A 12804-nucleotide genomic window follows, 5' to 3' on the forward strand; every position below is an offset into this window, starting at 1 on the left:
CAAGGGGTAAATAGAAACCTAATTGCTGTGAGATTGGATAAGATAATGTTTTCTGTTTAGAAGTTCAGAACAAACTGAAATTTCTTGCAAAGAGGAAAGGTGCAATGTTCTTTCCAAATAGAAGAATTTTCTGTTTGGCATTGCAGAATACATTGAGAATTCAGGTGAAAGTAAATAAGCAATGTACTCCCTGAATGGAATAGTTTAATGTCTGGCAGATTTAAAACAGATCCTGATGCAAGAAGCAGATTTCTGAGAATAGAGCAGAGTCTGTGTTATTGTGTGTGTTATACAGTTGAAAAAGACAAAACACTGAAGACAGCAAGGGCAAGGGATTGTGGATTGTAGAAGGCCCATTGCTGCTGTTTCAGTGCCACCTGGGCCCACCAACTATTCAATAGAGCTGGAGATTCTCTACCATCAGGACTGTCATGACCTGAGAGCGAGAAAGTTTGCAGACATGCACCTTGTCGGTAGCAACTATGTCTGAACGTTTTGGGTGAAATATGGCTACTAGTGAGCATGACTTAAGGGCCGAAATGATTGCGCGCTAAGTGAGAGATCCTACACGGGTGGAACGGTGGCACAGTGATGAATAATAATAATAATAATAATAATTGCTTATTGTCACAAGTAAGCTTCAATGAAGTTACTGTGAAAAGCCCCTAGTTGCCACATTCCGGCACCTGTTCGGGGAGGCCGGTACGGGAATTGAACCTTGTTCTGCAATACAAGCCACCTGTTTAGCCCACTGTGCTAAACCAGCCCCTTGGCACCGCTACCTCACAGCACCAAGACCCGGGTTTGATTCCGGCGTCGGGTGACTGTGTGGGGTATGTATGTTCTCCCCGCATCTGCGTGGGTTTCCTCCGGGTGCTCCAGTTTCCTCCCACAGTCCAACAACATGCAGATTAGGTGGATTAGCCATGATCAATGCTCAGGGTTAGGGGATGGGGCTGGAGGGTGGGATTAGCTAAGGTGCTCTTTCGAAGGAATGGGCAGGCTCGATGGGCCGAATGGTCTCCTTCTGCACTGCAGGGATTCTATGAATACATAGTGAAGATCGCGTTGGAAAGACTGTAAGATTGCATGTCCTCCCACATTTTGTGGAAAATAATGCAAGTGCTTGAGGCGTACCTTTGTTGCACTTTCTATTTAAAGTGAAATTTAGCTTTTCATTTGAAATATCCTCCACCTATTAATTCAGTTTGAATTTTAGTTGTTTTGTTTCAGTTAAAGTTTCAAAAAGTGAAATTTTGTCCATTGATTTTCTTTCTCTTGGCTTTGTGAGGATTTCTTAAAAATTGCTGATACAGTTGCAAGGTGGCAGGGTGGCACAGTGGCTAGCACTGCTGCTGTTGGGTGATTGTCTGTGGGGAGTTTGTACGTTCATCCCGTGTCTGCTTTAGTTTCCTCTGGGTGCTCCGGCTTCCTCCCACAGTCCAAAGATGTGCAAGTTAGGTGGATTGGCCATGCTAAATTGTCCATTAGTGTCCAGGGATGTGCAGCTTAGGTTATGGGGTTACAGGAATAGGGGGAGAGTGGGTATGGGGAGAGTGCTCATTTGAAGGGTCGGTGCAGACTCGATGGGCCGAAGGGCCTTTTTCTGCACTGTAGAAATTCTATGAATTGGTTGGATCGGGTTTCATTTTAATTGCCCAGGGACCTGAGTTGCGGCAGTAATATCCATGTACCTGTTATTAGGTAGAACTAACCTCCGTAAGGTGTAAAGTGTCAGACTTACCAAAGGAGATACAGATGTTGACCATTGGTGAACAATTATGAACAACTAATTCATGAGCAATTCATAAACTGGAAATATGCTCCGATAATAATAATAATCTTCATTCGTGTCACAAGGCTTACATTAACACTGCAATGAAGTTACTGTGGATTTTCAGAGCAACTTCATTGCAGTGTTAATGAAAGCCTACTTGTGAACCAGACAAATAAGACTTCTCTATTACAACACAAGCTTCGGGGCTGGTTTAGCACAGTGGGCTAAACAGCTGGCTTGTAATGCAGGACAAGGCCAGCAGCGCGGGTTCAATTCCCATACCGGCCTCCCTGAACTGGCGGCGGAATGTGGCGACTAGGGGCTTTTCGCAGTAACTTCATTGAATCCTACTTGTGACAATAAGCCATTATTATTATTTTTTATTATTATTAAGCCAAATGGAACAATCACCAGTAAATTAATCTCAGAATTGTTACAGTGCAGGAGGAGGCCATTCAACCCATTATGCCTGTACTGGCTTTTCATAATCAGCAGCAACATTTGCCTCTGTTCCTTTTTTTTTTATTCACTCATGGGGCGTGGGCATCGAAGGCTATGCCAGCATTTATTGCCCATCCCTAATTGCCCTTGAGGGGCAGGTAAGAGTCAACCACATTGCTGTTAGGCCTGGAGTCACATGGAGGTCAGGCGGGGTAAGGACGGCAGATTTCCTTCCCTAAAGGACATTAGTGAACCAGGCTGGGTTTTTCCGACAATCGGCAATGGTTTCATGGTCATATGTATACACACCCCTGTCAACATCAACGGGACCGAGGTGGAGATGGTTAGCAGTTTCAAATTCCTAGGGGTGCACATCTCCAAAAATCTGTCCTGGTCCACCCACGTCGACGCTACCACCAAGAAAGCACAACAGCGCCTATACTTCCTCAGGAAACTAAGGAAATTCGGCATGTCCACATTAACCCTTCCCAACTTTTACAGATGCACCATAGAAAGCATCCTATCAGGCTGCATCACAGCCTGGTATGGCAACTGCTCAGCCCAGGACCGCAAGAAACTTCAGAGTCGTGAACACCGCCCAGTCCATCACACAAACCTGCCTCCCATCCATTGACTCCATCTACACCTCCCACTGCCTGGGGAAAGCGGGCAGCATAATCAAACATCCCTTCCACCCCGCTTACTCACTCTTCCAACTTCTTCCATCGGGCAGGAGATACAGAAGTCTGAGAACAGGCACGAACAGGATCAAAAACAGCTTCTTCCCCACTGTCACCAGACTCCTAAACGACCCTCTTATGGACTGACCTCATTAACACTACACCCTGTATGCCTCATCCAATGCCGGTGCTTATGTAGTTACATTGTATATGTTGTGTTGCCCTATTATGTATTTTCTTTTATTTCCTTTTCATGTATTTAATGATCTGTTGAGCTGCTCGCAGAAAAATACTTTTCGCTGTACCTCGGTACTCGTGACAATAAACAAATCCAATCCAATCCAATCCACTTAGACGTTTAATTCCAGGTGTGTTATTGAGTTTAAATTCCATCACCTGTCGTGGTGGGATTCAAATCCAGGTTCCCAGATCATTTTGCGGGATCTCTGCAATACGCCACCGCCTCTAAGGAGGTTGGCTTTGTTCCCCAAATATTTGCAGCACTGCCCCCACTCTGCAGATTCAAGCATTTCTTCTGTCACCTAACTTTTGGCTTCTTATATAGATAGCTACATGGTCTCCTTGCCCGATTCAGAAGAACCAGGCTACGTTCCTCAATGACTACCGTCCGTTGGCCCTGACATCGATCGTAATGAAGTGCTTCGAGAGGGTAAAGCGGGCAGCATAATCAAAGACCCCTCCCACCCGGCTTACTCACTCTTCCAACTTCTTCCATCGGGCAGGAGATACAGAAGTCTGAGAACGGACAGTGAGAGCCTTCTCCCGCGGATGGAAATGGCTGGCACGAGGGGACATAACTTTAAACTGAGGGGTAATAGATATAGGACAGAGGTCAGAGGTAGGTTCTTTACGCAAAGAGTAGTGAGGCCGTGGAATGCCCTACCTGCTACAGTAGTGAACTCGCCAACATTGAGGGCATTTAAAAGTTTATTGGATAAACATATGGATGATAATGGTATAGTGTAGGTTAGATGGCTTTTGTTTCGGTGCAACATCATGGGCCGAAGGGCCTGTACTGCGCTGTATTGTTCTATGTTCTAACACGCACGAAGAGACTCAAAAACTGCTTTGTCCCTGCTATTTACAGATTCTTAAACCCTCTTATGGACTGACCTGATTAATACTACACTCCTGTATGCTTCATCCGATGCCATGTCTATGTATTTACATTGTGTACCTTATGTTGCCCTTTTATGCATTTTCTTTTCATGTACTGATCTAAGATCATGTAATGATCTGTTTGAACTGCTCGCAGAAATATACTTTTCACTGTACCTCAGTATACGTGACAATAAACAAATCCAATCCAAATCAACCTCTCTAACAGGTCCCACAAAGGGGCTGTGCACCATTGCTGGTGATGATGCTCAAAGAATGGATCACATTTTACAGTGAAACTGAGACAGTCTTGAGAAAGCAAAGAGAATATCGGCTACGTCATCTACAGAACATCACTGTCCCCTGACAGAACCTGGTTCCTAGCTCATTCACACTGTGAGGTTCCCAGCTCACCACGCTCCCTCAATAAACACAATCTCCAGTTAGCAAATTATATCTGCAGCTCTGCTCCCATGGGCCAGTGAATGAGATTCAGCCCACCTTTGCTCCCAAGTAGGAACTCCCCAGTCACAAGGAAGAGAGAAAATGTTACCTGGGCTCTGACTCAGACTGAAAGGAGAAGGTGAGCGACTGACTGTGGTACTGACTGTGGTGCTGGTTGTGGACAGTAACCCAAGTATCTTCTGTACCAGATCCTTCACACACGGGAGATCCATCTCAAAGATCTTATTGTAGTGATCGTAATGTAAAATCGAGATGACACAGTGCTTTGCTTGCCGAGGCAACCGTCTGTTACGAAACAATTCCTGAAGTCCTGGAAGTTAACAGTACATATTACTAAGACAAGGCCTGTCGTTTACTGCACTGCCTAGTTAATGGGGGATTTGGCCATCGACGGACATTAAATATTTCAACTTTTAAGGGATAGTGGGAGCGATTCTCTGGCCGCGTTGCGTTCAAGGGAGAACGTAACACGGAGAGAATCCGGGGAGGGGCCTCCTCGCCTCGCAAGATTCTCCGGAGTCCCACGAGATGTCAGAGTCGGAACCCCACCCCAAATGGACAGGACAGAATGATGCTGACGGAAGTAGTTCTTAAACCTATTTACAACCTACCTATGCTGGATCTACTGGGCTCCCTCAATTCTCTGGCCTGCCCAGGGAGGCTGCAGCCGGGCGCTGATCAGTGCTGGTCCACACAAACGTAGACCAGGCGGAACAACACCCAGGAGGTCTCCCGGGCCATCGGAGAACCCTGGGTGGTCTGGGTCATTGCCGGGTGGCTCCCTGGCCCACCCCCTGGAACACAGGCACCTTGGCATTGCCCGACTGGCACCTTGGCACTGCCACCCTGGCACAGCCAAGGTGCTCGGATGGCACTGACAAGCCAGCAGGAGCCCTGCCTGGGTGTCAGAGTGACAGTGCAAGGGTGCCCGAGTGCCAGGGTGGCGAGGTGAACCATGCCCATAAAATGAGGGGGGAGGGGGTTTGAAGGGTGGGAGAGTGCAGGACAGGTAAGTAGTGGCCTCTAGAAGGTTGGAGGGGTGATGGGTGGGGTCCTGGAAGGGAAGGGGTGTTGTAAGGGGCCTGGGGGTGGGGGCTGAAGAGGGGGGACCCCCAGGGATCCCATAGCGGGGTGTCCTCACTATGGGGGGGCGGGGGTGTGTGGGGAAGTGTCCATGTGTGTGGGGGGCTGACATTGCCCATGACAGGTTCACTTAGAGATTGGGGCACCCTTTCAAAATGGTGGCCCAATCTCTGAGTTCGGCTCCCCAATGCTAAATAAATTCTAAGTGTGAGAAACACCCCAGGGCCCAAAAATGTGACAAAGTGTCATTGAATGGCGGTGGGGAACTCGCCAACAAAGCCGACGGAAACTCCCTGAAAAACCCGCCACAAATTAACTTCAAAATATTTGGGAGAATCGCACCCAATGTCTTATATGAGGGGTTTAAAGTTTAACATTTGTGCAACTGAGGACATGGTGTAGAGTTGATTTTTGAAAATAAAGTTGCAAAGGATTAATGGTAATAGTTTCTGGTTGGGATCATATAGGCAGCAGTTCCAAGGTGCTGACTATCACTGAAATAATCAGCAATATGGAGGAGAGCACAAAATATTTCACCAGAAAACCTGTATGGCCAAAGTATCAATACGAGACGAATTGAAGGAGATCTGAAATAGATAAGGCAGATGGGTCACTGAACATGCTTAAGGTGAATAAGTGTTAGGTTGGCTTTGCAATAGAAAGAAACGTGATAAGTAAGATTGAGGATAAATCTGTTTAAAGACCACTGATAGTTCCACAGGGATCTGTTCTGGGGTGCCTCTTGTTGTATTGGCAAATATCAGTCTGCATATAATCTATTACGGTATTTTGCACCAGATTTATTTCGGGTAAGGTGACCACAATGGAACTGACTGAAAGGGACCTGGAAAGTTCAGCAGTACAGTTACTGAAATGGACGTTAATGCGGATCTCTGTTGCATAATGCACAAGTGGAATATGGTAAACATATATACACACACAAACACTGGACATCCAAACAATATGGGCGGCACGGTGGCACAGTGGTTAGCACTGCTGCCTCACAGCGCCAAGGATCCGGGTTCAATTCCGGCCTCGGGTGACTGCCTGGAGTTTGCACGTTCTCCCCGTGTCTGCGTGGGTTTCCTCTGGGTGCTCCGGTTTCCTCCCACAGTTTAGGCTAGGTGGATTGGTTGTGCTAAATTGCCCCATGGTGTCCAAAAGGTTAGGTGGGGTTACTGGGTTACAAGGATAGGGTGAAGGCGTGGGCTTCAGTAGGGTGCTCTTTCCAAGGGCTGGTTCAGACTCGATGGGCCGAATGGCCTCCTTCTGTACTGTAAGTTCTATGATTCTATGAATATGAAGCTGCTGTCGATGAGGTGAATCAGCAACTAGGCAAGGCTCTGGAAGGATCTGGACATTAATAAACCCCAGTGATCTGTGCAAAGTGAGAATCATTTGAGAGGCCATGTTTGGAGGAGAGTGTGTAAATTTGATCACTCCACCTGCAAAGGGACATTGATGGAATGGAGAGAGTTCAGAGCGAGACAAGTAAGGATACTCGGCCTTCAGGCTGCAAGGTATGAAGATAAAGATTCAAGAAGTGGTCTTAGGTTTCACAAGAATAATGAAGTTGAAGAGAAAAGGTGATCCAGATCAGAAAATTGTGTCAGGTCAGATAATAATTGACCATTTTGATTTTCATCCACTTTCTCCATTCTCTCTCTACTGCAGTTTGATTCTACAGAAGCCACCAGCCCTCTGAGGCATCCTCTTGAGAATCCTCATCAATGCATCAAACTATCAAACCTCAGTGAAGGCGACTGAACCGTGATGGGCAGCACACAGCCAAGTCTTCACTCAAAGCCGGCACATACATACTTTCAACAATACGCACTAAATACCATTAAATACTAATATTAGTCTTAATAGTTCTGGGAGTGTTATGTTCTATGGAAATCAAGGACAAAGAGGTTCATTATAGCAACTGGAATTCTGCTTTTCTCCAGTGAGATTTGCTTCGAGGAGCTAGTGTTTGACAGTCGAGCCTCTGCTGGATACCTGGTGCTGAGATATATCTGTAATGTTTCAGCTCACAATGAGTCAGTGGTTTCTAGATCAACTGGATAATGAAGAGAAGTATCAACTGAGAATGCAGGTAAAAAAACAAGATTACGAAGCATTTACAACACAGAACAGACCGTCTGGCACATCAGGCCCACCTAATTTGTGTTCCACACAAGCCCCTCCCAGCTTTCTTCAATCAGGGACGCGATCGAACTGGTGACGAATCATTAAATCTCAGGAGAGACCCCTTGCAAGGTTTGGGATGCTCGGAACGCCTCGCGAGATCTAACAAGATCTCTTGAGACGTCACGATCTATATTTAAGCAAGCCATGAGACTCATTTGAATATGTCAGCGAGGACCAGGAGCTGGGCAGCACGGTAGCACAAGTGGCTAGCACTGTGGCTTCACAGCGCCAGAATCCCAGGTTCGATTCCCCGCTGGGTCACTGTCTGTGCAGAGTCTGCACGTTCTCTCCATGGCTGCATGGGTTTCCACCGGGTGCTCCGGTTTCCTCCCACAGGCCAAAGACGTGCAGGTTTGGTGGATTGGCCATGCTAAATTGCCCTTAGTGACCAAAAAAAGGTTAGGAGGGATTATTGGGTTACGGGGATAGGGTGGAAATGAAGGCTTAAGTGGGTCGGTGCAGACTCGATGAGCCCAATGGCCTCCTTCTGCACTGTATGTTCTATGTTCTATATAACGGCCTCGCCTAGGAGACCTCGCCATAGCGCCATTTAGCACTGGTCCACACAAACCTGGACCAGGCGGAACAGGACCTGGCGAGTGAGTGGGGAGGGTGGAATCTACCAGGCCATCGGAGGCCCTGATTCCTGGCAGTGCCAAATGGACAGCTGCACTGCCAGGGTGCCAGATGGCAGTGTCAAGGTGCCCGCGTGCCAGGTTGCCCATGCAGGGATTGAGCACGGGTTGTCCTGTTCTTAAGAGGTGGGTTTGGGGGGGAGGCGGGGATGTGGATTCCCTGAAGAGGTAAGTTGGGGTGTTGGGGGGGAGGGTCCGAAGGCTGCATTGGGGAGTCCGAGAGGGGTCGAGCGATCGGCGTGACATTTAAAAATTGCGCACCAATCGCTTCCTGTACTGTCGAGCTTAGCCCGACAGCACAGGATGTGAGGTTAGTGCGGCCTTGCTGGGGAGTTCCTGACTGAGGACAAAGATGAAAATCCCGTATAGGCACCCAAAACAGGACAGGTGATAAACCGCGCCCCAGGTTTCTGTTGACAGAATCTCCCATTTCTGGGATCCTTCAACCAAATCCTCTTTCTGCCTTCCCTATTGCATCCTTATTATAAAATGAAGAAAAAAATTAGTTCCCAGCACTGTGGGTTTGGGCAGACTAAGGATGTGTAAAACATTAATTTAATTTCTCTGCTTTTCAATTCTCGCCCTCTGGAAATTATTCCAAGTATCGTGTTTGCTGTTTTGGAAGACCTCAGTAACTGGCGTCACTATTTTCTGTGATTGGTGTATTGGTGCCTATCTATCTCACTGGGACACTTCTTTTCCAAGGACAACGTCCTCGCCTTAATTCTTTCTACGAGAATGCATTACCTCACACTTATCCACATTGAGGTTCATTTGCCACTTAAACTCTCACTCTAAAAGTTTACTTATCCCTTGCTTTAATTTATCACAATCCTCCCCAAACTTCAGATCGACTGCGATCTACTTTGTTTGCGACTGGTGTAATGTTGGATCTATTCCAGTGCTGTCCGCCTGACCCGTCTGTGGTGTAAAATGATGGAACAACAAAATACAAAGTAAACCAGCGCCGAGGGGATAAAAGAAGAAAAGGAAGTCTTACATTTATAGAGTGCTGTTCATTACTTCAGGACATCCCAAAGTACTCTGTAGCCAATGAGAAACGTTTCAAAGTGTATTCACTTTTGTAATATAAGGGTCCCAGGTTCGATTCCCGCTTGGGTCACTGTCTGTGCAGAGTCTGCACCTTCTCCATGTGTCTGCGTGGGTTTCCTCCGGGTGCTCTGATTTCCTCCCACAAGTCCCAAAAGACCATAAGACCATAAAACATAAGAGCAGAATTCGGCCACTCGGCCCATCGAGTCTGCTCCGCCATTCAATCATGGCTGATATTTTTCTCATCCCCATTCTCCTGCCTTCTCTCCATAACCCCTGACCCCCTTATTGATCAAAAACCATCTATCTCTGTTTTAAAGACACTCAGTGATTTGGCCTCCACAGCCTTCTGCGGCAAAGAGTTCCACAGATTCACCACCCTCTGGTTGAAGAAATTCCTCATCATCTCTGTTTTAAAGGGTCGTCCCTTTAGTCTGAGATGGTGTCCTCTGGTTCTAGTTTTTCCTACAAGTGGAAACATTCTCTCCACATCCACTCTATCCAGGCCACGCAGTATCCTGTAAGTTTCAATAAGATTCCCTCTCATCCTTCGAATGCTGTTAGGTAATTTGGACATTCTGAATTCTCCCTCAGTGTACCCGGACAGGCACCAGAATGTGGCGACCACTGGATTTTCTCGTCTGATGTTAAAATTATTTAAATCCGCCATCTTGAACATACAAAGCAGCATGGAAGGAATCACCGCGCTCCTGAAAGAGTTTGGTGCCTTCTCGGGCTATAAATCAACATCAGCAAAAGCGAGATCTTCCCGGTGAACCGGCTAGAGGGAGGGGCAGCACGAACGGGACTGCCGTTTAAACAGGCCCAGCACAAATTCCACTACCTGGGGATCCAAATCGCTCATCACTGGACGGGGATCCACAAATGGAGCCTGACCAGTCTGACAGAGGAAGTCAAAAAGGACCTGCAGAGGTGGAACACACTCCCACTCTCCCTGGCAGGGAGAGTACAGACGATCAAAATGAAAGTACTGCCCAGATACCTCTTACTACTAAGATCCATCCCGATCTATATCCCAAGGCCTTTTTCAATGCACTGGACAAATGAATCATGGTATTTGTATGGGGGGAGGGGGGGGGGGGGGAAATAATGCTAGGATCCCAAAGAAGAGCCTACAGAAAACAAAATCCATGGGGGGGCTAGCCCTCCCAAACCACCAATTCTACCACTGGGCGGCGACGGGTGAGCGAATAAGGGGATGGATCAAGGAGCCAGAAGCTGAGTGGGTGCACGCAGAGGAAGCCTCCTGCAAGGGGACCTCCTTCTGGACCCTCGCCATGGCGGCACTCCCATCCCCGCCCAAGAAATACTCCCGCAGCCCAGTGGTGATAGTCACCCTCCAGTCCTGGAACCAGCTACGACAGCAATTTGGCCTGACTAAAATGTCCGACAAAGCTCCCATCTGCAATAACCACAGGTTCACATCAGCACTCACCGACGCCACCTTCAAAAGGTGGAGACAGGACGGGGGGGATTGACAGTCAGGGACCTATACACTGACGGTCGGGTCACAACACTGGAAGAACTGCTGCAGCAATTCCAACTAGCTAAAGGTAATGAACTCAGATACCTGCAGCTTAAAAACTTTCTACGGAAAGAGTCAAGGACATACCCACAACCACCATGACAGACACTATTAGCAGAGCTACTGGTAATCCTGGCAGATATCCTAGGCAGAGGGAACTGTAGTGACATGTACGCATGACTGCTAGAGAGGGCCGACACCGAACTGGACACCTCAAGGAGGAAATGGGAGGAAGACTTGGGGTTTGAAATAGGGTGGAGACTCTGGACCGAAGCACTGCACAGGGTCAACTCTACCTCCACATGCGCGAGGCTCAACCTAACGCAGCTAAAAGTGGTACATAGAGCCCACTTGACCAGAACCAGAATGAGCAGGTTCTTCCCGGAGGTGGAGGATAGATGCGAACGGTGCCAAGGCGGCCCGGCCAACCACGCCCACATGTTCTGGTCTTGCCCCAGACTTGCTGGGTACTGGACAGCCTTCTTCGAGGCAATGTCCAAAGTGGTGGGAATGAGGGTGGAGCCATGCCCGAAAGTGGCAGTCTTCGGGGTATCAGACCAGACAGATCTGTTCATGGGGAGGAGGGCGGACGCCCTTGCCTTCGCCTCCCTGATCGCCCGCCGTAAAATCCTGCTTGGTCGGCGATCAGCAGCACCACCTAAACCTGCAGACTGGCTGTCCGACCTATCAGAATTTCTCCAAATGGGGAAATCAAATTCACCATCCATGGGTCGGAAGCAGGCTTCCACAAAACATGGGAGCCATTCACCCGACTGTTCCGAGACCGGTTTGTAGCCAACACATAAATAAAGAAATAGCCAGTAGCCAGGGGGAAATATCCAGGACAGGATAGCAAGAGGAAAGCGAGGGAGGACCGGGTATTGGGGGGGGGGGGGGGTGAAAAAGGGGGGAAGGGAGGGGGGGGGCTCAAAGAGAGAGGAGCTGGAGTGGGGGGTGGGGTGATAGGGAGGGTGGTACGCTGAGCCAGACGGCAACAGACTGTAAATAGAGAAACCTAAGAAGGAACCTTTGTGACTGTACAATAAAAGAAAATGAACAGCAATGTATATAATTTTGAAAATGCCAATAAAAAGATTTTTTTTAAAGTTATTTAAATCCTGCATTAGTGATAAAGTTTGTTTTAATATACCGTATCTCTATTTGTGCGTGGAGTCACTCCTGGAGCGAAATATCCGTTTCTCGCAGTCGTACAAATTAAATAAAATATTGGGGTTTACTTTTTTAAAATGAATTTAGAGTGCCCAATTCATTTTTTCCAATTAAGGGGCAATTTAGCGCGGCCAATCCACCTAGTCTGCACATCTTTGGGTTGTGGGAGCGAAACCCACGCAAACACGGGGAGAATGTGCAAACTCCACACGGACAGTGACCCAGAGCCGGGATCGAACTTGGGACCTCGCCGCCATGAGGCAGCAGGGCTGACCACTGCCCCACCGTGCTGCCCGAAGTATTGGGGTTTCTGTCCGGTATCCTAACAAGTGTCGGGGTCTGGTCCGGAATCGCAATGGAAGTCAGACAGGTCAAAGGAGAAATTGTTCAACAAGAGAACACGTTCAGCCTGGCGGGGAGAGTGGTGGAGGAAGGGGATTGTTCAGGCCTCCGTTCACAGAAGAAACAGAGCCCTCAGACTGTCCTGGTGGGCGCGACGGGGTTGTGGAGAGATCAGACACCCATCGCGAAGAGGAGGCATTGCGGCCCAAGAAGCTGGAAAGTGCAAGACGAATCTCAAATTCAGGCGGGAAGATAAACTAGAGTCAAGATAGGAAAAAGGTTAAGTGGAGCAGGAATAGG

At 48.0% G+C, this 12804-nt stretch overlaps 1 protein-coding gene across 7 annotated transcripts in view; it reads right to left on the reverse strand.

The window, feature by feature from the left end:
* The window catches only part of robo2 (roundabout, axon guidance receptor, homolog 2 (Drosophila)), a 1628477-nt gene that overhangs the window by 1020559 nt on the left and 595114 nt on the right, over positions 1 to 12804 (reverse strand). The window contains exon 1 of one of the 7 annotated variants that reach the window (XM_072513071.1): positions 4571 to 4718. The exons of the other annotated variants lie outside the window; for them this stretch is intronic. Coding sequence (XP_072369172.1) covers positions 4571 to 4694 — 124 coding nt within the window. The 5' untranslated portion in view covers positions 4695 to 4718. Of the gene's footprint in view, positions 1 to 4570; positions 4719 to 12804 lie in introns of those variants that run through there. 7 annotated transcript variants of the gene reach the window in all.

This window comes from Scyliorhinus torazame, chromosome 8 (genome assembly GCF_047496885.1).
Source record: "Scyliorhinus torazame isolate Kashiwa2021f chromosome 8, sScyTor2.1, whole genome shotgun sequence".
Lineage (NCBI taxonomy): Eukaryota > Metazoa > Chordata > Chondrichthyes > Carcharhiniformes > Scyliorhinidae > Scyliorhinus > Scyliorhinus torazame.